The following is a 26,725-nucleotide window of genomic DNA, read 5'->3' as shown; positions in this document are numbered from 1 at the left end:
TTTCACAGTATTTACCAAATCATTTACAGTAGTTTATTTTAATGAGAAGGTATGCACAAGGGACAGATGTTTATATTGCATTCATATTTCAATCTGATGCTTAACTATTGTACTCAGGAAAACAGAATTTTTAAGATTTGATAGGCTCTAGGTTGATGTTATCTATCAGCGATGATGTGACAAAATGCTGATGTTTGACATGTGGCTGTTGCCATGCTGTGTGGGGGAGGAACTTATAGGACTGTACAATTTATGAAGGAAAAGCATTTTAATGATCAATGCCCCCTGGATAAGCTGTAACCATGACACAGCCAAATTAATCTTTGTATTTTAAAGTGCAATTTTGCAAAGCAAGTAAGGAGCAATGTGGGTTAAATACTCAGTCATTAGATAGTAGCAGCGCTATCAAGTACCTTACACTGTACAACCAACGAAGAAGGACATGCAATACTGAATTTTTACACAAAATCAACTACTCACCAAGTGGGAAAAATATGCAGTCTGTGGAGGAAAGCAAAAACCATGAGAGGTAAAACCCAGAGCCATGGTGGGAAATAAATTGAACAGTGGAAAATGGCAAATAGAGATGGCAGGGGAACAGAAATATATGTGGGAACAAAAACGTGATGAGTCAAGTACTCAGCCTTGGCCAAAATTGTTATTTATTATATGGCATTTTTTATAAAAGATATATCATGGTAAAATTATAAAAATAAATAATTTTATAAATCACCCTGCCTTACAGGGCTCTATTGCTAAAATCATTTTATAAACTTTGCTCCTCTACTTAAAACATGTCACATATCTCAAGCCCCTCTCTACCTTATGGCAATGGTTGAGTCGGACTGCACTTCGAGCTTCAAGTACAGCTCGACTTGACCTGCCATCCCTAAAGACACATGGAGGACTAGCTTCAAGACTCTTCTCAGTCCTGGCACCCAGATGGTGGAACAAACTTCCACTGGCTTCCAACAGCAGACTCTCTCACGGTCTTTGAACGCAGACTGAAGAACCATCTCTTTGTGACCCAAAATAACGTAATTATGTTTTTGCTCATGTTCTGCACATACCTCCTTTCTAGGGATATGAGCACTGGCTAGTTTTTCCTTCTAACTTTGAGCACTGACTAGATGGTATTCTGTATTGCACATAATACATTTTGTTCTTTGTAGGTATCAGCACTGGCCCTCGTTCTGACAAGCGTCTGAGCTCTGAGGGAATTTGGCCTCTAACCTATTTGTACTAGCTAAGATACTTATTCTATCTGAGCAGTAAACACTTTTGTGAGTCGCTCTGGATAAGAGTGTCTGCTAAATGCTGTAAATGTAAATGTAAATTTATCTCTGTAACACCAATCTAAGCAGATTTTCTCATTCTCTGAATGTGCATACACACTAGAATCCAAAGGTATGTCCATGAAAAATACCAGATATCAAAATTGGTCTACTGTGCCATATTTGGGCATCCGTACAAGTAAGTCTAGAGATGAATGACCAAATGAATGAATAATAAGCCTAGGTTTCAAGAGGTATTGTGACACTGCTTGGCTTAAATGCAGTTTGACAGTGACCTGTAGAAGAGCCGATGCAACATGCAGACTGTGGTGCTCTCGAGTGGCTATTGAGCTGAACACAGTTAGGTTAATGGAGCTTGGAGCACTGAGGAGAAATCTTTCAGGCCACTCGCCTTCTCTCTGAGCAGACTGCACTGGGCTGAAAGCTCCTTTCATCTGATCCGTCTCCAGCACTCTGGATCATCAGCACACAACAGCAGCCATTCTTCAGCACACAGTTCAGACGATACTGCCTGAACGTTTGTCTCCCAAAGCACAGCCTCTTGGCCAACTTTAAGAGTCTCCTCTGATGTAGCGTATCTGTTGGTAGCAGCAAAGCTTTACCCTGATTTCAAACAGGTTTTTAAACATACTTATTGAGCTCCTTATTTCCTTATTTATCTGAATTGACATATTACATAATTTACACTGGATGTGAAAGAACAAAGGTTAGCCCTGTGCACTTGCCAGTATGTTCCAGATATGTGAAATCTGGATACATTGTTTCTATTAGATAATTAATTGGCCATGCGTCTTTCCTAAACCTTGCTGGTTTAAAATAAATGTCACTAAAATGTCATGCTTTAAATTGCTGTGGGTTGCATGAATTCAAGGAAGAGTGCTGCTGCCTGTAATTTACTTAATTGAAATAAATGCAGCCTTTGCAGTAAAAAGACGATGCCATATTGTGGTGTCCTATACATCAGTGCCTCAGATGCTCATTCTTCATTGTCATTCTACTCATACCTCTTTCCTTCAGGCTGTAATCCATCTGTCTTTCATGTAGCATGACTTGGCATACTGCCTAAAATGTGTCATGTTTAAAATAAGGCACCTTTTTATGTATGCCAGTATATTACATCCACTCAGTTATTTCCAGTCAATGAGTTCCAGGTATCAACAGTGGCTTATGTGGAAGATCTGATAACAGAACAACAACAGTAGTTTACATATTAACAGTAGCAGTAATAGTAGTTTGGTCATACTGTAGAGGTAGACTGATGCAGAGTTAGGGGTTTTACCCAGATTTTGATGTAAATATTGTCCCTGCCCAAGCTGGATATTGAACCCTCTTCTGCACTGTGGAGGGAGCGTTGTTACCAAGCATTCTAGAATATGTCTCCGTTTACCAAGATATTGCCATTTGTGCCATGTTGTAAAGCAAGCACCACAGAGGAAATTTGTAAAATGCAATACACAAAATATACAGCTTTTCTATAGTAACATGCAGAATGTGCTAAACATGAAAAACAAAAAAGAAAATACAACAATGATCAATTTACTGAGCCAAAAACTTGCCGATAAAAATAGGTTTTAAGCCTAGAGTTTAAGCATCAACAGAAAGTGCAGACCTAATGTTCAGAGGCAACAGCAAAGGCCCAGTCACCTTTATGTTTCAACCGAGACCGTGGCACCGTGAGCAGTAGCTGGTTTGATGAGCTCAAGACATGGAGGCAGGGTAAAGCTGAAGCAATTCTCCTATATAAGAAGGAGCCACTCTATTTAAAGACTTAAATACCAACAGCAAAATTTAATTTAATAATGCCAGAACATAGGTTATGTGGTCCCTTTTTTCATACCAGTGAAAAGACGAGCTGCCTCACGACGAGCTGTGTCGCCATTTGAAGGACTGGTGCCCCCTCCAGGGTTTGTATCTGCCTTGCGCCCAATGATTCCGTGTAAGGCTCCGGACCCACCATGACCCTGAACTAGATAAGCAGTTACAGACAATGAATGAATGAATGCACATTACACAAGGACTGGCATTTTGAAAGTGAAATGCTGAATTTGTGTCAGTGTTGAATACAATACACTCCGCAGCTGTATTGCGTTCCATCAAGTGGTGGAAACATAAATGCCTCATTGAAATGCAATGCACATGAGATGCATTTAAACACTGACACATGGAAAATGTGCCAAAATGAAAATTAAAACATACATTACATTGATTTAATGCTGCTCAAACGTTTAACAGAAATAAGGGATGTGTGGAAAGAATGAAAAGTGAATACAAATCACCGTAAAATGCAGCCAGCTCAACCGCACGGTATTCCACTGTGGGGGTCTGTGAACGTGACAAAAACAAAAACCTGATTGTGTTTGGTCAAGGAGCAGTGTGGTATTTGTGACACAGTGAAATGTAATCATTGTCCAATCGGAACTCTCTATTAAATTTATGGTGTGGCTGAGAAACCAGTCAGGAGAAGCACCATGGGGTGTGTGTGTGTTTATGTTGAGGGTTTGTATGTGACTATTTCCTTGTCTTGTTGTATTGCTGGAATGTGTGTGTATGGTGTTTGGGTGGTTTGGTGTGTGTGTGTGTGTTAAAGAGAGAATGTTTGTGTCAAAAGAATCCCAGTCTGTACACCCCAATGGACCACACTCCTAATTTGCATTGCATCTCAGCTTCATCAGTTTTTTTTTTTTTTTTTTTTGGTATCTTTGTTCATCCATGCTCTCTGACTGCTTGTTTACATCTGATCTAGTGATTACATTTTTCATTTTGGTCTGTGGTTCCCTTAGAAAGAAACCTAAGTTACCTATAGGAATAGGCTATGTAGGATTGTTCCTGATAATTATTAACTGAGTTACTACACAAACACACTGCAATAATAGTATAAATATGTTGCAAAAAAATATATTTCATGTAAATCATAGCCAGGCAATATTTTTCTGACAGCTGAATATATACTCTTTATGGCATTTACATCATTTGGCAGATGCCTTTAAACATTTATAAATGTGTTACAAGAACATTATACAAGTGTAATCTACATTAACCTCAAAAAAAGTTCTTTATGGAATTATATTCAAGCTCCAACATCACAACACAACCTCAGACTGTACTTAATATAGAAGCTACCTTCTAAAGGCTGTACATTTCAGGACATCCTCAGACTACAGAGTTCGATTTCAGACAAAATACAGCTCCAGTCTCCAGAAGTAAACATTAGTAAGATTATTTCTCAGTTCTTGTACATCAGGCGAAATGGACTGTTTCTAACAGCTTCAGGGTAGAAGGCATCCAGCTGAAGAGAGCAGATTTGGGTGATAACGAGTGACATGTTTTAATGCTCTTCTCTCTGACTAGATTAATGGCTAACTTAATGAAGATATCATGCTACAATCACAACATTTACTGAAGTGTGGTTTACTATGTTCTTGTATTAAACAAAGATTTATTTTCAGCTCGTGCCGTTTTGGTTCCTTCTGCGTCCCCTTTCTTCACATTTCCGAGCTCCCAGACACTGACGGCGTAAAGGTAGAACATAGCTTTAAATCACACCACAGACAAAATCGACAAGCCAAGACTGAGCTCAGTTTAGGTGACAATTTGCTTAACCTTTTTAAAAACAAATATCTGCTCGAATCTAATGTGTTTTTGTGTGGTGAGTTAAGTAGTTTTGTGAGGAGTTTGTGAGCTGAAACTGTTTACAGATTCCATGCAGACGCTGGTGTGATATACAGCAATGAGCTGTCACTGACTAAAATTGATAAATGGATATGGGTGGGTGACCATAATGGCAACGGTAAGAAATTGGATACTTGGCATTTCTGGATTTAATTTACTGTAGGGGCTGCATTTAAGGAGCACTGCACCCCAGCCCATTTTCTCATGACAAGCACCTAATTATTTTAACCCATCCAAGTGTAGATCTTCCAGAGAGGAACAAGTGCATATAGACTCCCTGCTCTGGAGCCTGCTAGCTGAATAGATGTATTTCTCATCAAGACTTTGGCACAGCTGAGATGAAAAATGCAGAAAATTCTAACCTTGTCCCAAAACATATGCTCAGCTACATTATAATTTATTCCTGATTTCATTTGTATATGGAGTCTCAAGTGCATAAGAAACAAGTTTGTTTATGGAGTTCATAGTGTTGAGTAAAATGCATGAAGTATGTTTTTAATGACTTGCATGTCAGAGTGTTTCATGTGTCAGTAAAGTAGATATGAAAAACATGAAACTTAAATATCCAGGGCACTCTGTGTGTCCCTCAGGGCTCTGCATAAAAACATAACATTCATGAACCCTCCCTCTACCTTCATATATCAATAAATATCCACATAGGACTCATATGGACAGATGGTAGATTTACAGACTCTCTCTCTCTCTCTCTCTCTCTTACATATATATATATATATATATATATATATATATATATATATATATATATATATATATATATATATATATATATATATATATATATATATATATATATATATATATATAACATATGCTTAATTTTACACAAAAAACGCCATTAAATACTTAATTAAGTAACAAGTTCCCAAGTTCTGCTTTTCACAATCCAAGTAATCCCAAAGAAGTCTGGCCTCTCTGACGGCCAATGTATTGCTCTGCAAACACAGTTTTGACATTTGGAATTTTGTATTTTCTTAGTTTTTATTTTTCCATTTTTCTGTGAAATTTTTGAGAGTTTTTAGGTTGTGAACAACATTATTAAAAAAATTTGAAACAACTGATCTTTTAAGACTCTGTGATGTCTATTGACTACTGAAAATGAATAACTTGTACGTAGGTGATTCTGGCTTTGGCACAGTGCTGTACCAATATAACAATACATTGACAATGACATAGAGGACATTGATTAATGATTTGCAGGGGCTTTCTTAACAGTACGTAAAAGATCAAGTCTACATCTGATTGGACTTGTGTGTGCGAATAACGGGGCTTTATCATTAGTTACAGTGATCTCTCTAGTCTCTAGTATGGAATAAATAAGAAAAGTTGTATTTAGAGGTTTTATCTAGAGCTAGTTTTCTTTTGAGATGCTCATTAAATTGTGCCTTTTCTGCATGATTTACCTTCCCTTCCTATGAAAGAAACAGAGTTTTAAGTGACTGTGCTATGAAGTGATGTTTGATTTATGATGAGCACTTTGAAAAGGGAAACATTACAAAGACCATTAGTCTTATGTTACAAACCAGACACCACTTCCTCTCTTTGTTTGGCAGTTGGGATGCTGGTGCTGGAGCATTTAATGCTTTTGGATTAAAAAAAAAATCCAAAATAGCCTACTTTCACACACAATCATGTTTCTTTGCTGATCAGCTGTCACAGCCTTCTGTTAACCAGTATTGAGAAGTCGATTAATTATAGGTCCTGTCTGTCCTGAGCTATCTGTTTCCTCTCAACTCAAATATAGCAATTACTGTGTCAAGAGCATTTTATGAGCTAGAATTAATGACTTGATGGATGATTAATTGAAATGAATGGCTTTGTAAAATGGTCAGACTCTAGCTTGGTTGTTTTGCAGTCAGGACACAATGACGTCACACCGATTTTGTCATCTCACATTTCTGAGCTCGTGACCTACACAGAAACAAACGTCACCGGATTGAAAGTTACAAGGTGTTGATCCGTGGTGCTAGACTGCACTCACAGTGACGAAGATAAGCATGGATTAACATATTCTCTGCTCAGATTCAACACTCTCATTCATCTCCTGACAAGCTTGATAATTGGGTGGTAAACTGAATTACATGCGCAAAAGCTGGAAAACCAGTGTGTCTAAATTCTTCATAGTTGTGCTGGCCATGAGGGTTGTGTGCCTGTAACTTAAAAATAATGATACTGTTCTAGAAAACTCTGGCACTCTGGAATAGCACAGGCCAATATGGTGCAAACCCATATCACAATATATTTAATTCCTATGAAATGAATAGAATATTATTAAAGATATGAATTGTGTTTTTTTTATTACTTTTTCTGGCCTGCATGACGTTTAATGCCATTTGGCTAGTTGGCATTGGTAATGTTTGGATTTATACAGATTGGGCCCTCTAAAAACAGAAATAGACTGCTTATAGAGTATAATACTCAGTTTGTACCTCATTCGTGAATAAATCATGAGGATTATGAAAAAGTATGATGCTAAAATGCTGTCCTGAATTCATTTCAGCAATGAGAACAACTCACTAGAGTAACTCAGTTAAATGTACTGCTGTTGTGAGTGAATGGCCACATTTCTGGGTGAGAGTACTATCTTCACATTTGTTGCTACTACTTCTCACTCGATTATTATGACTATTATTATTATTAATATTTTTATTATATTATACTATTAAAACTCTGATTCCAGACTATCTCTGTCTCTATCTCTAGCAGGTACGTTTGCAACTCCATCAAATTATTGACCATGCACAATCATTTCTTTTCAGTCCTTTGTATTGGGATGTTGCACATTCAGACACAGAATATGGGTAATAGTGCAGAAGGCAGGGCAAGAGATTTTAACGTAAATGAAGAAGAAATTAAAGGACTACTGAGTAGTGTCATTAACAAAGTCCTGCTCATATAGCAACTTAAATTGATTGCTTCGAGTCACTGAATGTTCTTTTCCTTCTGTTTCACTCTCTCCACTTTTTTTTTTAGCAAGCCTTAAGTGTTTGAGGTGCAGCAAAAACCATTTCACATTAATGCACCAAGTGTGGTGTTGCATTCAATTCCTTTCGTACTTCTGAGATCATGTTGTTCTTGGAACTTTATTTCATCAGATCTTTTATTATTTTTTCTTTTTGGCTCAGTCATGTGCTATTCCAGCAGACTGGCTACAAATGAAATAACCAGAGACCCATGAAGAGTCCAGATAACAGAGCAACCTTGAGGCTCCTGTAGAGTTCTACAATTCCTTCATGGCTACTTTGTTCATGTCTCACTGTAAAACTGGATGAAAGAGGGTGAACTCTGAAAGAAGTGGATGTAATTGTTCTCCGGTGCTGACGACTTTTCTTTAGAGAACACGAAGGTGAGCTTGTTCCAGGAGGAGTGAAAGGCGGTGGAAGGGCTGAAATTTTGTTGACAAGAGATTTCTTGTTTCATATATTTGTTCATAGCTTGTTTACAAGACCTAACCTTGGTTGAACAGCTTCCTGCACTCCATGGTTCGCTTTTATTGTGGCTCAGAGCAGGTTGCTTAATGGTGCCTCTTCAGCTAAATCCCTTTCTGTGCGAGCAGGGCACATTCAGCTCATTAGTGTTATTAAAAAGAGGCATTACTTATCACCAAGGACACATTGGTATGACACTTATTGGTTAATATTATAACTTGTAATAAAACTGATAATTTCTGAAACAGTATTAATAATGAACTGTTGTCTTCTTCTGCATTTAGAGCATGTTTATGCTGTAATCATTATATGACATGCCATGCAAGTAAGAAAACAATACATAATAAATGTGTCTGTACAAACCTAGTGTAAAGTCTTCCCAGAAGACAAACTGCATATTAACATCCCTTACAGATGAAATGTTGGATGAGCAGGTGTCCACAATCTGTTGGCAAGTTTTTTTTTGCTGTTGTTTAACAGCAGTAAGTTGCTGAATACTGTCTATTACAATGATGTAATCTGATTTGTCTTTGTGGGGGAAAGCACAGGCTCCTGTTGTGTAAAAAGCATGAAATGCATTTAGGACAGAGGTTTTAGTCCCAAATATATGTAATAAATTTAGCCTTTATAAGCACTGGAATTTGGTTTATATCTTCTGGGGTTTTTTTCTTATATCTTTGTTAAATAACAAAACTAATCTGAGTCTGAAAACTAAGCAAATCAAGACTAAAATCAATTAATGTATAATTTTCTGCTTTGGCTTGGACCTAGGGACCCAAATTACAAATATAAACTCCCTTACAAAAAGGGAAAATCCCAGCACTAGTGAATGACTATGCATGCGTGAGCTAAGAGAGAGTTCTTTGTTATTGTTTGTGAATTCTGGTCATAATTCCTGCATTGCGAGTATGACAATAGTTTAGTTTTCTGACTTTTCTGATTATATATCATTCCATGAAGTATTGTGCACCCCAACAACAAAATTCCATTCTACAACGTGTAACAGCATTGTGCAAGTAAACGACATTTACTGTCAAGTCAAACGTCACGTGTCTGAATACAGAATAGCTGGGCAATGCAACAGGCCAGATTGCTCCATTACCCCAGGAAAGCCCTCAAGGTCAATACAGGCATCAGCACATATTTCTGCACCATTCACACTCAGAATTCTCAAATCCGGTCTTTCAAGCAACACAACACTCCAGGCTTGTTGGTGGGATGATGTGAAGAGAACAATCCGTAGTCATTATAGATTTAATATAATGTGTGCTAGCAAAAGGTGGATAAGGCCACGTTAAGCATCTTGGAAACAACAGCGTATGGAAATTGGATAGGTTTTTATGATTGTTTGGTGAAAGGAGCTCAGTGTTGATATTAGCCAGTGTGTATCATGTCTGGGAGCAGATGCAGGTGACCTTTCGTCTCACTCAAGTGCAGATTAGTATGGGAAATGAAACCCTTATCATTAATGTCAAATAGTTAATGCATTTCATACCACACAGAGCATGCACATGCAGGCAGCCAGAGCTGTAATACAAAGCACCAAGAATAGCATCAGTGCTGGAGATGTAGGGCATATTTTCTCACATTTTACAGCCACTGACATGTAGTCGCTCACATTCTCTGAATCGCTTCATCTCAGCCAGCAAGAGAAGCAGGCCTGGCTTCGTGTGGTATTGTCCCACGAGGTAACCCGCTTCCAGCTGCTTGTGACTCAGCAGTGAATCATACAGTGTACGGCGTGTGTGTGTCTGCCTGAGAGACAGGTGAGCGCATTAACAAAACAGCAGCATAAAAACGCACTCTTTAAAACGAGGCTTCTTAAACGGTTCTTGGCTTTCAGGCTTATTAATCAGTAAAGAACCTTTCCATCATGTAGAGGTCTTTTGAAAACATCTTGTTTACTTCTTTAATTGAAAGCCCAAAGTGGTTTTTCTGTGATGTGGCTCCAATGCACCATTTTTGGCAACTTTATTTTTAACTTGAAAAGTTCTCACAAAAAAACTACACATGCACACTAGGCTAGTATGGTTTCTATGCCGTGTCACATTTTATTAATTTATACAGCAAATGTGAATAAACCCTGCAGCTTTTGAGGATGATTGGGGCCATGCAAAAGAAACACGTGTGACAACACAGAAACACCAAACACGTTCATTTATAGTTAGATGTGATTAAAATAAAATAAAGTATTTAATTCTAACTTAATTCTAACTAAATTCTAACGTATTTAATTCTTAATTAAAACTCATTGAGGAAGGTGGCACACACAAACCTCATCAGATGCCTCAGCACACTGGGAGGAGAACTGTAATCAGCAGTTCTGTTACACCAGTTAACAGATGCCCCTGTTAAAGTAATGAGGGAAGAGGCAAGCTCATTTTATTCCAAGAGAGTGAAGCCAGTTGCTTTCTCTTGGGCACCTGGTCACAGCTGGCTAACTTTGATTAATTTATATCTCATGCAGTTCATTATGTAATCATAGATACATACTGCGTTACATAGTGAAATACTTACATGAACATTTTGATTTATATTTTGTAATGTCCACAGAGGCGGCACGGTGGCGCAGCAGGTAGTGTCGCAGTCACACAGCTCCAGGGGCCTGGAGGTTGTGGGTTCGATTCCCGCTCCGGGTGACTGTCTGTGAGGAGTTGGTGTGTTCTCCCCGTGTCCGCGTGGGTTTCCTCCGGGTGCTCCGGTTTCCTCCCACAGTCCAAAAAAAACACACGTTGCAGGTGGATTGGCGACTCGAAAGTGTCCGTAGGTGTGTGTGTGAGTGAATGTGTGTGTGTCTGTGTTGCCCTGTGAAGGACTGGCGTCCCCTCCAGGGTGTATTCCCGCCTTGCGCCCGATGATTCCAGGTAGGCTCTGGACCCCCCGCGACCCTAAATTGGATAAGCGGTTACAGATAATGGAATGTCCACAGAGTCTACCCTTTTGACTTTTATTTTCATGGTTTGATAAAACAAAGAAATTACAAAAATATAAATGTTTATTCTGTCTGCAGAACATGATTTGATCACATTAAATTAATAAATTCCTTAATTAAATTCAGATTCAATATAACATCTCCTACAAACAAAAGTATAGTGTGCACTCAAAGTATCAAATGCACTTCACAACATTTCTGTGCTTGTTTAAATGTGCTGTGAATGAGAAATTACTCATATCAAATAATATTGCTGCCAAACTATTGCTGGTCTATTTTTAGTTCATCTCTCAATTTCAACCAATTTGTTTTGTGAGCATAAAAATCCAGCATCTCTCACATAATCATGTTTGCTTATTTCTACAAGATTAGCAGGCTGTGAGGCCATATGAGCGCACACTCTCAGCCCTGTTGAGAGTTAGTGAAGTTACAGGGGAAGATACAAGGAGAGAGAGAGAGAGAGAGAGAGAGAGAGAGAGAGAGAGAGAGAGAGAGAGAGAGAGAGGGGGGGGGGGGGGGGTGTAGAAGGAGGGAAGGAGCAGCATGTTAATAAAGTTAATGAAGAGTTGGAGAGTGTGCGATCTCCTGCAGAGAGAGAGTGGTGGGTGGAGGACGCATCAGCAGCAGCACACACGCTGCTGAGGAAACACACACACACACACACTACGACTTTCAGCACAGCAGCTCACGACAGACGGCCGCGGCATCAGGGGGTCCGCTGCAAAACAACAGGAGTAAACAAGTGAACCACAGCACAGTCCAAATAAAAGAGCAGACCACACGCCCTTAAAAAGTTAAACAGCACGGCTGAAATGAATATCTGCACAAAATATTGGGAATGAGCAAAGTTTTATTGCTGCATCAAGTAATGTCCACAGTTTTCAAAAAAAAAAAACATGCTTAGATGTTTAAAAGATAATGAATTCAGACAGTAAACTATCTTCATAACAATCAAATCCATCCATCAATCCATGGATATGTGTGTGTGTGTGTATTTCTTCCCTGACTGTTGTTCAGGTTTAATCTCATTTTGGCTGCTTTTGTTACTCTTAGTGAATACTGATATAAACATTGTATTCAAAAATGTGGTTAGTAAACTGTGCTTTACTGTATAATCTCCATAAAATACATTGAAACGGTCTCTGATCTGGTTGAAATTTTCTCTAAAATGTCTATATTAAAACAAAATGTCACACTTTTTGTGTTTTTTAACCACAGTTTGGTAGGAAGAGAAAGGTCTCTGAGACTACCCTTGATTTTAGGCCATGGTCTCAAAACTGCCTTTGGAGCAGCCACAAACATCCACCCATCCTTACTCTCATCCTCCCCTCCTACACACAATCCAATCAGTCTCAGAATCTGCCAGTCTGTCAATCAGTCACTAAATCCATCCATCTTTGCCATTTGCTCATTACTCCTTCTTTCTGTTTCTCAGTTCAGTCGTTTTTTTCCTCCCTTTCTGCTCAACTGGTTGGGCGTCTAGGGGTGTTTGCTTTTCTTCTGTCTGCCAGGTATAAATATTGATGTGTAGAGAGGCTGTGTGGCTGTCAGTGTGTGCTCATATGAAGGCAGAGAGAGAGAGAGAGAGAGAGAGAGAGAGAGAGAGAGAGAGAGAGAGAGAGAACGAGAACATCCTGTATGCCCTTTGGAGTTTTTAAGCTGCCACAGAGAATAAGTGCAGCTCATTTCCCAGGCTTGCCTAAAAGAATCCTTTATCATAAATCCAAGGGTGCCAGAGGTTACGGAGTATTGACACAGCACCATCCCCATCATTGTGATGTTTTTTCTGATTGACATTTAGAAAAATAAGCTATTTTCCTGGCTCTGTTAAAGTCTCCCACCTGTAGCTTATTAATTGAGTCGAATAGGACAAACAGCAGATATTCTTTAAATTAGGCAGGTGCCATTTATTGTATTTTATATTACATGTTACTGTGATAAAATGAACATACGATTAACTGTGTAGTACCACATTTAGACTAGCTTTAGGTACCATTTGCTAATCTTAGAGCAGTGGTGTTGTTCCGTAACTAATGAACCTGTAAAACAGTTTAGACTTTAAGATTATTTTCAGTGTTGTGTAGAAAATGTGGGAAGCTGTAAAGGCCTGCTGTCACAGTAAACCTGCAGCACCATAAGGAGCTTTGTAATGAATTAAATGTAAAACAATAATGTAGACCTGCATTTATTTGTCATTCTGCAATGTGTTATGAAACAATTATAACATTTTATGACATGTAAAAAAAAACACTTGTTCAGTGCACAGGAGCCTACCAACCCAACTACTGAAATAAAATAACTCACTTATTTTGTTTTGTGGGCTGCCTAATTCAGATATAATGAGCTGTTCCTATTTTTGTGCTGCCTCTTATGTAAAGTTCAGACATTTTAGGACTGCCTCCTCGTCTGAGTCTCTCCAATCACGGCGCTGGACCTCTGTTTATGTGAGAGCTCAAAGACAAGGTTAACGACAACAACAAACACAACAAGCTCAGAGGAATAAGTATACTGATTAAATATGATGAAAACAAAATGGAGAAGAAAGAGAACAGAGTGAAAATGGCTAAAAAAAAAACACAGCTTCGCTTCCTCACTTCTGTGCTCTCGCACTGAGCTGAGCTTTGATTAATTCTCATTTCGTTCTGAACGAGACTTACCAGTTTTATTTAAAACCCCAGGGCACTGTGTTAACTTGTGGAATGGGGATATATTTTGTCCCTTTGTTGTAAAGTTATCATTGTGGAGATGATTGTTTTTGTGATGACGGTATTGAATGGTATATAACAAATTATATTAATTGTAACATGTATTACTTCTTGGATCATTTTACAATGTAACATTGACGCTAAGAGGAAATGTTATACAGAAAGTTAAAATTTTGTAGCATTTTCCTCAGCCGTCTCTACATCTTGACATCTCTACAACAGAGCCGTCTTCACACACACAAACACAACATACACCCACCTCTTTTGTGACACGCATTCTGGGAGACACAGACATGAATAGAAACCCCCATGCTGACACACTCAAGCGAATGATGGCTGGAGTTTCTAAGATTAGGCTTTGCCTGCATTGGAGACATTGCAGTGTCTTGTGTGTGTGAAACACACATCTACACACCACACCATCTGCTTTGTTTCCTCTGTCAGAAATGCAGTTAGTCTGATACCACATAAGACCTCATATTGATTCTGCATTTCAAGGTTCATTAAGCTTTTCTCATGCAGGAACCGGATTAGGTTTTTATTAGGGCCATCATTGTTCCACATTGTTCCAATTTTTGCCACACCACGCATCTCCAATTTATTGAACTTATTTATTTTTTAATTTTTGAGTGACCAGCCTTTATTTTATAAATAAATATTTTATCATAAGTCTTTTTTCATGTAATTACAGGTTAATCATGATATTAATGGAATATTAAATGATATTCATATGAAATAATGTAAATAAACACAGAAAAATTATACACTGAAGATTTTTTTAATTGTTACAGACTACCAAATCTGTCCCAGATGTTTCAGATAAAAAGAAAATCACTTCTGACATCCCCCCTCCAAAAAAACAACAAAAAAACAATCATTCATTGTCTGTAACCGTAACTGTATCCAGTTATTCAGTAACCGCTTATTCAGGGTCGCGGTGGGTCCGGAGCCTAGCTGGAATCACTGGGCGCAGGAACACACCCTGGAGAGGGCACCAGTGCTTCACAGTGCAACACACACTCACACATACAGACACCTTTGAGTCGCCAATCCACCTACCAACGTGTCATTTGGGAAAAGTGAGGAAACCAGAACACCTGGAGGAAACCTATGCAGACACGGGGAGAACTCACTTAACTCCTCATAGACAGTCACCTGGAACTGTGTAACTGTGATACTACCTGCTGTGCCACCGTGCTGCCAAAAAACAAACAAAAATAAATACATTTAAATCACATCCTTCACTATGGGCCTGAAAGGATGTGCCATTGCTGATAAAATAAAAGAATTTCAAAATTTCTAAAACAGTAAAGCTCCTGGTTTTCCGACCTCTATTTAGTGCAATGTTTTTTGGATTATCAGAATCTTGACAAACAGAAACCAACTTCTAAGACTGACCTTTCTAGTGGTAGAAAAGTGTCCCCGGAGATTTGTTGGGAAAACTGAAAGAAATGGGAGGACACTTTATTACAGAAAAATAAAATCACTGAGACTTTTTTGATTTCTCCCTGATGAATAATCTGGCTGAACATTACTTACTTTATTAGTTATTGATTAACCTCAAAATAATCAGTTGGTTACACAATACCCAATACATATGATACCCATTCATGGTGATCTGTTTATTTTAGCTTCTAGTAAAAGGCATGATGCTTCTCACATAAATCACGCATACAAATAAGAGTTTCCTTCTGACAGGCTTTTCACATTGCTTTTGCGGCTCATGAAAAGGACTGTGCATCTGCTCCACTTTGGCTTATACACCCTGTACCTGTCAGCATACGTGTTGACAGATGACAACGGCTAAAATTAGCCTCACTGTTGTTTTAGGAACCTGTGGCTTGATGTGTGATACTACTCTGTCCTCTAGCACTTCCCCAAGGTGAAGAACAGTGTTAAATCAACAGTGAGTCAGAAAATGAAACACTGTGTAAAAGGCTACAAAGACACATATCTCATTGTAAGTACGGTTGGGGCAAAATACTGATGTGGTGATTAGGGCTGTGCCATATCGTATTGTTCCCGATAATATTGCTATAATTTTCAAAACGATAAAAAGTCAATATAGTGATAATAGTGATATTCTGGCTTGTTCACGTGATGAGGACATGCAGTTATGTGTAACATGGCGTGCATTCATTACATGAGTCATTTAGGCACAGCGACAAGTACGGTGAGAAGTCGCTCTGCTGTGAAAGAACTTGCTCCAAAAGAGGAGTGACTTCAGTTGTGTGGAAGTACTTTGGTTACCAAATATCAGATGTACAAAGAGACCTGTACCAACAAAAGGGGCAAACACAACAAATCTCTAGTAGAAGCACCCGGTTGAGAATGAGGCAAATCAAAGAGTTCCAAAGCCTTCCCGAGCAGTAACACTACACTGACTAATAATATCTATTTTGGACTTGTTTTGTTATTTCAAGCGAAGTTTAAATTTACTTCTTGTATATTTGTTTTACTTTTGCTGTTTATATGCACACACTACATTTATAAGCTACATTATAAATTTCATACAAAATCAGAATCTTGGTAAATTACTGTTGTTTACAAAATAAGCAAATGTTTTTTTTTTTTGCTTCTTCAGAATGTTTGAAACTGTTATATTTGTAGTAAAATAAGACATTTTAACAAATAAATCCATTTAATACAATTAATATATTAAATTATTCATTCATTCATTGTCTGTAATCGCTTATCCAGTTCAGGGTCAAAGTGGGTCCAGAGTCTACCCGGAATCACTGGTTGCAAGGTGGAAACACACCCTGGAGGGGGCACCAGTGCTTCACAGTGCAACACACACTCACACATAAAGACACTTTTGAGTCTCCAATCCACCTACCAACAGTTTTTGGACTGTGGGAGGAAACCGGAGCACACGGAGGAAACCCACACAGACACAGGGAGAACACACCAAACTCCTCACAGCATATTAAGTTAAATATATTTCATAAATGTAATAAATATTAATGTAGGGTGTTCCAATTTTCTCCCGCTGCTGAAAAACACATGTTGGAAGGTGGATTGACTAATCAAAAGTGGTCATAGGTGTGAGTATGTGAGTGAAGCTTTGAGTGTGTGTCATCCTGCAAAGGACTAGCCCCCCATACAAGGGTGTGTTCCTATACAATAAAATGTATAGGGCACACATATGGTGAAGAAAAGTAAAGTCAGGCAGGCACGGTCTTCTTTCGAGTCCAAAGTCTGGCATAATGAACGTGTAGGTAGTGTCGCTGCTACATTGCTCCAGGATTTGGAGGCCCTGGGTCTGTGAAGAGTTTGGTTTTCCCTGTATCTGTGTGGGTTTCCTCCAGACCCACCACGACGCTGGAAAGGCTGGAACAGAGAATGAATGAATAAACAGGTAACACAACTTACAAAGTCACTGAATAACTGTCTTTTCTTGGGGACAGAGAATGTCACTTTTGTAACTGTCTTTTCTTAAGGACAGAGAATGGCACCAATGTAACTGCTGCGATCTAGCCACAAAATAAATGTACTAAAGTCCATCCCAGACATGAGAGATTTCAACCAACTGGCCCCACAACTAAAAATTATTTTGCTAGTTACATCTTCAAAACTGAGAAGGTTCTTATTGTTGAAGGAGAATTGGTTGCGTTCCTGTCTGTAGAGGGGTTGCGGATAAACAAACAAGTTATTATCCCAGTAAACCTGAGCCCAGTCTGAGACTTTACTGAAAGCTCCACCAACACTAAAGAGGAGACCAATGCAAGATTCCTGGGCTCTATCTCAGGAGAAATCTCGGAGCAGCAGAGACTTAAACAAAAGTCTCCTTTGTCTTTCAATTTGATCTCATAGTTTCTAGGAAAAACTACAGGATAAAAGAGATCTTTTCTTTGATTTTCCCTTACAAGAGAGTTCTGTACATTTTGTGGGACAGTGTACTTGTAAGCAGATAAAAACCCAGAGGATTTCAGTCTATGGAAAGATTGTGGGCTTGATACTTTAAATCATTTTTATTTTTGTTCAGATTTTGGTCTGTTTGTGTGGGGGTCTCCTCCCATAATCCAGAAAAATCATGATGGTATGTGCGTAAGTCTTCACCTGTGTGAGTGTGTGATTGACTGGGTGAGTAGGTGATGCCCTGTGGCGGACTGGCTCCTCGTCCAGTGTGTGTTCTTGCCAGTGTTTCTAGGTAGGTTCCAAACCCACTGCAATTGTGATGAGGATGAAACAGTTACAGAAGCTAAATTCCACACATTATGTGCAATTTATCACATATATACTACCAACTTGTGGCATTTCTTGGAAACAAACATTTTAATATTTAAAAAGTCATCAGACTGCGTATCACTCACTGACTGGCATTCTGATATTTTCTTTCTCCAGTTGTTTATTAAGAAGCAGTTGCATATGTATCTTTCTCTCTGGTTGTCAATTTCCCTTTCAGAGACAGAGAGAGGAATATCTTTTTTTTGTTTATTCTGTCGAATGTGGATAAAATCAGACCCCTGCCTCTCTGAAGTCAACACTTCATCAGTCAGAAACTATTGCAGTGTTTGAGATACTGTGGCGCCTGTGATGAAGAGTAATGGAAAACTGCCATACTGCCTTCAAACAAGTAATGCCACTAAAATACAGCCTGGATGGGCAATAATTCATCACAGGGCATAACACACTCTTGCTTATGGATACTATTCAATAGCCAATCCACCTACCAACATGTGCTTTGGACTGTGGAACACAAACGACATTTGGAGGAAACCCATACAGACACAGCAAGAACACAGCAAACTCCACACAGTGACCTTTAGCAGGGTTTTACTGGGACTTAAGCAAAGACAATAAGGTGCAGCACCTCTGAAAGTTTGTTGTGGGGATTTATAGGCCCACATAAGGTTAGAGGTTAGTTACATAAGTGGAAAACAGCAGCATAGTGAACTTACATACAAAGAGATGAATCTGACAAAGACACAGATTAAATATGTCCAGTGTTTTCACAAATTCAAATACACTCAATGAAAGTTGAGATAAAGGTGTATTTAACACTGTAAACACACACACACACACACACTGTAAGCATCATTTTAAAGGTGCTCATGAGTCCATGTTTCTGCAGCGGATATTCTTAGTTATTCTCTAAGCTGTGAGAGAGTTGAACTGAAGCAGTATGCCGAGTTAGGTTTTGCTGCAGTCTCTGTTCAGAAGTGTTACCTTGTGTAGTTCAGACATAGCTCTGATCTGACACTCCTCAGAGAACTTCCAGAGTCAGCAGATGTGCTGAAGTCTTTGGCTCATTCCCCTCAAACACTAGGCATTATAAATATTCAGTGCTATTGTTGCATACTATGTTTTTCTTAATATAATTATTAATGATTTATAAACTACTCTTTAAATAATGTTCTTTATTTAAAAAAAAAACTTACATACATATTGAGTTTGAACTTTTAACTTGTAATAGTGTGTTATCAGCAGATGAATGTGTCTTTCACTGTGTCAGTTAATCATATAACTCAAAATTTGAAAATGTACCGTTTAGATTTTACAATGTGCACGTGACCAGTGCACTCAAATGGCCAGGAGTTATCAGTAGTCATAGGGTTATTGCACATAATGAAGTGCACTGTTTCAGGAAAAGAAAAAAAAGGCTAAGAAAAAAAGCCTTGGGATTTAAGGTGTTAACACACATTATCTGTACTATTCCTGGGTTCCTCCATTTGCTGACATTACTCACTCAGTCTCCCACATGACAGACTGCCCATACACACCAATGTTGTGCTACAGAACATTTATCAGTAACTGTTGTTGAGTGCCCTCCTGTGTGAAACATCTAGAGGCTTGCTCCACATGACCCTGTTCTCCCTCAGTGGCATTCTCCATCTAATCACCTAGCTTTAAAATGTAATCGCTTAACTTTTAGCGCTAATGGTCTGATCCCTGAGCTTCAGTGGAGAAAACCTGTTGTTAGACAACAAACTGTTCCATTACTCTGTTATAAAAGCATCAACAGGAGAATAGACTCCCTGCTTTCTGTTTTTATGTTTACCACAGTTTCTGTTAGCCCAAAGCTAAGCTATAGGTGGGGCCCATGGTTGGGCTGTTAGATTAAAAAAGATAATATGCTGTGACGGGTATTATGCTGAGATCCAGGCATACCAGCAGGGCTGTGCATCTATGAATAAAAGTGGGGGAAATATCATGAATATGTTGTAGATTCCCTTTGAAATTCAAAATCTCTCGAGTACGAGAGGACAGCGAGTAACCATAGTTTGTGTTTCCTCAATACAGGAAAATCTCTTTCCAATACGGCATTTGTTTTGACAGATCTGATCGCATGCATGATCATTTTAAACACACATGCATAAGTGCTTCCATTTTCTTTTAAGACACTGAAACAGATGCATGTGTATGATTTTTTTTTAATGCTCTGAAAAGTAGCTCTTAGCAGCCAGCATATGTGGATCTTCTTCAAGACTGTTGGATACACATCCCAGGTGGCTCCTCATGAAGCTGCTTGAGGGGAAGCCAAGAGTGTGTAAAGCTGCATCAAGGAAAAGGGGAGCTTCTCAGAAGAATCTTAAATGGAAGAGGGTTTTGAATTGTTCAAGATTTTTCAGTCAGTGTATTAATCTATGTACCGTATTTTACAGTGGTGATGTCTTCAATCTGTCTAAAATGTTAAAATGCCAAACGTACTTGGTTAAACCTGATTCAATCACAGTTTAAATCCTTAAACTGGTTTTACAAATAGTCAAATAATAAGAATTTAAAAATAGGGTCACCGGGGGGAAATAAAGTATGCAGAGCAACAGATGGACTACAGTCTGATTCCCAGCTTTCATACATTCACTCCCACCTATGGACACTTTGTTTGGTTTTTGGGCCTCACAGTCACCCTGAGTGGGGCTCAAACCCACAACCCCAGGACCCAGAAGCTGTGAGACAGTGAGAATACCTGCAGCGCCACCATGCCCCCTGAGGTTGGAGGGAGCTCCAAGAGCATTAAGAACATTAAGAACATCTGCCAAATCCCATAAGTGTAAATTAATTGGTTAAATGAATGGTTATGCTTTAGGAGAGTAGGAGATTGTTCATGGGTCACAGAGGAAGAACACAAAGCTGAAAGGAGTGTGTGGAGATCCTTCCTGGTAAACCCTTGTCCCCATGAATTAACAGCTTGCTTCTGTCAGCCCTGTCCACTCCACAGTATGTCAGCTTCAGCTGTAATGAATCTATCACTGAGGAGTGTCCACAGCTTTGGCGTCTAATCAATAGCTGTCTCTGGGCCTATGGAGGTCAGTGTCAGGGCACTGAGATGTTAGTGCGGTGGGCTCAGGTCTTGCTCTAATCTCAGCCCCTCTGGCACAGTCCTTGAGAGGCAGCGAGGTTTGTCCAAAGGGGCCGCTATTGAAGAACAGCTGGGAAGGAGGGGGCTCTACTGGCTCTGCTCACGCGGCACTGGAGAGTTATTACATTTTTAGACACACTTGCAAAAGTGAAAAGCAAATGTCAGCAGATGAAGGAGAAAATTCAATCATTTTTTTTTTTAAATGTGCCCTAATCGCCTTTACCCAGAACTTACTCCATCCCTTTCTCCTTTCCTGGAGCGTTCCTTTAGCTGTTGTTGACTACGATAAATGCAAATAAAGTGAAGGAGTGATTTTTCTTTTTGTGCGCACACACACCTTTTGTTTTGCATACAATAACCTTGCTGTTGAGGTGATGTTGCTGATGCTGCTGGCTTGCCATCTGGAAGCTGTAGTAAGCAGTGGCATATAAACATTAGCGTGGGCTGTGGGAGGCAGCCTCCCTCTGCCTTGTTCTGCTTCAGTCTGTCTGCATGCCCTTTCCCTTTGCCATATCTACCAGCTGATGAAGAACAAATAAGCGGCTTCAGCGTTTTACATTGTCTCATGATGGGTTTTATTTAAACGCAGCTTTAGAATATATACACATCCAGAATGAGACAGACCACGTCTCTAAAGCAGCAATAAAGGGTCTTTCAGCCTGATCTCGATCAGTCGATATCTGTTCTTTAAGCAACTGCCCACCGACTGTACTGTCGGAGAAAAGTAGCAGTATAAGTACATTATGTTTTCCAAAGCAGTGTAAAATGTATAACAGTAGTCTTAGGGGCCGCTGTGTACCTTACAATTACTCTATAGGTGCTCATTTTTCATTTTTATTAACTGCTTAAACAGAAAAATAATTTCTGTGAAGTCTGTAATTACAGAGGGTATAAACCAACAATTTGAATGGAACAACAGTTTTTCACTAGTTTAGTAGATTATTTATTTATTTATTTTTGAAGTGTATTGAATGTTTGAGTGATTTTCAAAGTAGGGGTACCTCCATCATTTTTGTGCCTTGGCCGATTTATTTTTCGATTGCTTTCTGTTTATTTTTTCAGCCCAAACCTCACCATGCATGGGGCAAATAAAACACAAGAAACTTAAATTTCCAATCATTTCTATTCATCAAAGCCTCTATAATAATAACATTACGAGCGCTATAATCATCCAAACAGGTATTTTACATACATCAGTGAAAAATCAGTTTCCTGCTTAAAAACACATATTAAATGTAATGCTGCACTGAAAAGGAAGCGGTAACTGGTTATTTAGCCCAATGAATCATGCATAGTATTCCCAAAAGCAGTATTTAGATACAGCAGGGGTCACTCACCTCATTCACATGGTTTGCAGCAATTGTTAGTTGTCCTTCTGCTGATTTCTGATGGCAACAAACTGAAAATCTATTGTTGAAGAACCAAAAACTGTAACTGCTGGTGAGAAGCTGAAAACACAGTAAAGATTTCATTCTAATTAATGAATTACTGACAAACTGTGAAGAGCAAAACAAGGTTTAGGATTTGTTCTAAAATTGAGACGCCACTGTTGCTACAGATACGGATCAAGACGAGAGGTACCTTTGGGTTTAAGCTGTAAGTGCTTTTAAACAGTAATATTTCTTTAATTAACATGTATTTTTTTCTTCTGTATAGGTGCAAAGCTCATATTCCCTCATGGGCAGGTGGAGAGTAAGGTAAGCTCAGATTTCCTGCACGACTTGAAAATCACAATGGCAGCCTGAGGGGGTTCTCTTGCTCTGAATTCAGCAGCACAACAGCGCCGCAGTGTGGTTTACTTTGGGAAAATTCTGTCTTGGCGTTTGAACTTTGATAGATTTCTCAATTCCAGTCAGTGCTACATTCCAGTTATCAATGCCTTTCCTTAATATCTCTATTTAACTACAATTCTCTTTCCTCAAAAACACACTACACATCATCAGTCTCTAACAAAACCGCTTTTCTCCAAAACGTAACTTAAAAAATCATTTTTTGTAAGACATTTTTCTGCAAACTAAAGGCTTTGTAAAATCGAAACTTATTACAGTTATAATTATTATTACATTCTTTGCACAATAGCATCAATAGTGAATAATGAGACTAGTTTTAAAAATGTACTTACTACATTACTATGTACCTGACCCTTAATTAATATAGTTTTTTTTTTTTTCAGGAACAGTGCCCTCATTGTCTGGACGCTGACCCCCAGGCTTCTGTCCATCCAGTGAAGCTCCAGGCACAGATCACCAAGAACCATCGCAAACTCCTCCTGAAGATCCCTTCAGTCCTTAAACAGCCCAGAGGTGGCCTTTATGGTCAAGCGGAGAACATCAGAAGACTGACCAAGATCCAGCAGTCCCGTCGGCGGCAGATGAGAGAAGTATGTGCTAAGTACAGAAGCAGCAACAGTCGGATGCGGTTGGTGAACCGCCAGCACGTGTCCCGCATCTATGTGGAGGACACTTATAAGCTGCTGTACTGCGAAGTGCCCAAAGCTGGCTGCTCCAACTGGAAACGTGTCCTGATGGTCCTTCAGGGCGAGGCATCCTCCACAGGAGAGATCCCACACGAGCAGGTGCACTATGGGAATCACCTGAAGCGGCTGGACTCCTTCAGCCACCAAGGCATCCTTCGTCGCCTAGAGACCTACAGAAAAGTGCTATTCCTGAGGGAACCCTTTGAGAGGCTTGTGTCAGCTTTCCGGGACAAATTTGAGAGCCCAAATTCCTACTATCACCCAGTGTTTGGAAAACCCATTATCTCCAAGTATAGAAGTAACGCTTCAAAGTTAGCCTTACGTACAGGAGAGGGGGTGACTTTCAAGGAGTTCGTCCAGTACCTACTGGATGTCCACCGGCCGGTGGGCATGGACATCCACTGGGAGCCAGTGGTGCAGCTGTGCAGCCCTTGCCTCATAGACTATGATTTCATCGGCAAATTTGAGACAATAGAGGAAGAGGCCAATTTCCTCCTGAGGCACATCGGAGCCCCAGCTAACCTCACCTTCCCGAGCTTTAAAGACAGGAACCCAAAGGCAGAGAGGACTTCTTCACGAATCACACAGGAATACTTCTCTCGGCTGGACTTATCAGAGAGACAGAGAACCTATGACTTATACTATATGGATTATTTAATGTTTAACTATTCCAAGCCATTTGCAGATTTGTACTGAGGCGTCTGTGACTGTATATACTGACAACTCTTAACTTACTGTAGGTGTACTGTTGGTGTTTTGTTTCATAATTGCAAAAAAATTATTTTTTTAGGTTTGGTTCAAATTTGTATCTATAAAATTGGGTAAACAATGGCAGGCTGGAACTTGCACTCACATTGCAGTATTCTCAGAGCAAATCTTTTTTGGGTGCGTATCCAATCACCTCCTTAAAAAAATTATGTACAGTAAAACGTAACGATAAATTCCAATACAAGCTGAACGCAGCTGCTGAACGTCTGTCACTTTGTAACAGTTTGCGGGTTGCAATGTTACAAGTGACTTTAATGAGCTGGTAATAAAAGATTCCTGGTATTTGTCATAGAAATAGAACAAGTGCTACTCATTCAGAGGAATGTTTAACTAGTGCTCAATACAGCCCCTAAAACCTGGTGTAGCATGCCTTCAGCCTTACAGTGTGCTGCCAACCAGTGCGCTCTTATCCAGACTTTAAATTTAGGAATGGGATTTCTGAGAGGGTTCAGGGAAATACTGAATAATGTGCAGACTCGGCCTGTACCTCCTACAGTAACTGTGTGGTCTTAATGTTAACGTTGGTGTATTATCTCTGTGCCATTGCCTTTTTACTCTTAATGATCTTGTGTCAATATGAGATTACTTCACAAGTTTCCAGAACAGGGGCTTTCAACCAAATAAAGTTTTTGGGTATAATTCAACAAGACTGTTGTAGTGTCGTGTGATGTGAAACTCTACGGATGATTCGTGTTCAACTGGGATCCGGACAACCAAGAAATCAACAACACCTTTAAATGTTTTTGATATAGACCGTTGTTTTGAAATAAAATGGATGATTGTCAACTGACCTGCAATATTTGTACTGCTTTAAATCCAGGGATGGAATCCAAATGTAACTTAAAGTAGATTAATTTAATTGGTATTAAATCTGAAAAACTAATTCTTTGCCTATAGAAGTGCCTTACAACATGTAGCCCTTGTGCCATGTACACCATGTGAACAGACTTAAAAAATACAATTTTAGGCCAAAAACATACTTCATAGCTATTCCGAAACAACGTATCAAGCATCTGCAATTATTAAAATTCAGGGCCATTTCCAGTAAATACTTTCTGTGTGAGAGCGTTTACAGGCGCTAAACTGTTGGGTCAGCCCCATATAATGTTTCGTGTTAAAAAATGCTGACAAGTTTTATTGACATCTTATAGACACAACTACTCAGGAATTTAGAAACCTTGTGGGTTTAGAAGACTATTCAACGCCACCGTGTGGCCATATTTTGAAAAGCAGATTTTAAAACAAGCCAAAAACATCACTAAACGCTACACGTGACGCTACAGGAACCGGTCTGAAATGTTGCAGAAATAGGAGGGTTTCTCTACATCAGCAGCAACATCTTAGCCTCCCTCCCCCTCTCTTTTGCTCAAGTACATTTCTCCCCTCTCCCCTTCCCTGAGGCATATAGGGCCTTTCCACCCCACCTCACTCCCCTTATTACCCCTCCCTCTCTCTCTGAGGGAAAGCCCCAGGCTCTGACATCTCAGATTGTGGGACTCAAAGGGCACATCAAATCAGCTGCTATTTGTCATGAAGGTTATAGAACAAAGAAAAATACAACTGTCCTGCTTCTCAGAATCCTACACTTGAAGACATTTTCAAAAGGAGACTCATGGCCTGATATTTATAGCAAAGCATCATTATCCACTGAGTTTACGTGTCGTTGTCAGGAAACTTTTGTTTATTATTAATTTTACTTTAATCCAAGGGTCCACTGTTTGATCCTTGGGGGTTACACACACTTCATTTTTGAGAGTCCAGCTCACAACACCCCTTAACCATGTGATCGTTATGATTACCTAACTCAGCGAGGAAAATGAAATCCATATTCACATTACCTAGTAATGCTACTTAATTATGGAGAAACTACAGTAAAGCAGCTCGTTAAACTAGTTCATGGAACAAAGGCAAGACAGTTAACTACAAACAGACGACTGAGAAAACTATTAAACTTTGAAATTCTGACAATGAGAAATGGGAGATAGAAAAGCCCATGGTCAATAATCATTTAAGATTTAGGTAAACCAAGAAAAATCACAATTATAAACAAAATATTGCCATGGTAAAGATAGGAATAAACAGAAACAAATTCATACTTAAAAAGTGTAGCTAAGAATTTAAACATTTG

At 39.2% G+C, this 26,725-nt stretch overlaps 1 protein-coding gene across 1 annotated transcript in view; it reads left to right on the top strand.

The window, feature by feature from the left end:
• The window catches only part of si:ch211-269c21.2 (carbohydrate sulfotransferase 8), a 49,261-nt gene extending 23,917 nt beyond the window's left edge, over positions 1-25,344 (top strand). The window contains exons 3-4 of the mRNA XM_066648941.1: positions 23,010-23,050; positions 23,527-25,344. Coding sequence (XP_066505038.1) covers positions 23,010-23,050; positions 23,527-24,525 — 1,040 coding nt within the window. The 3' untranslated portion in view covers positions 24,526-25,344. The remainder of the gene's footprint in view (positions 1-23,009; positions 23,051-23,526) is intronic.
• The last annotated feature ends 1,381 nt before the right edge of the window (positions 25,345-26,725 follow it).

Source organism: Hoplias malabaricus, chromosome 17 (assembly GCF_029633855.1).
Source record: "Hoplias malabaricus isolate fHopMal1 chromosome 17, fHopMal1.hap1, whole genome shotgun sequence".
In the NCBI taxonomy this organism is placed as follows: Eukaryota; Metazoa; Chordata; class Actinopteri; order Characiformes; family Erythrinidae; genus Hoplias; species Hoplias malabaricus.
The sequence above is the reverse complement of the archived record's forward strand: the minus strand, read 5'-3'. Positions and strand labels throughout refer to the sequence as shown.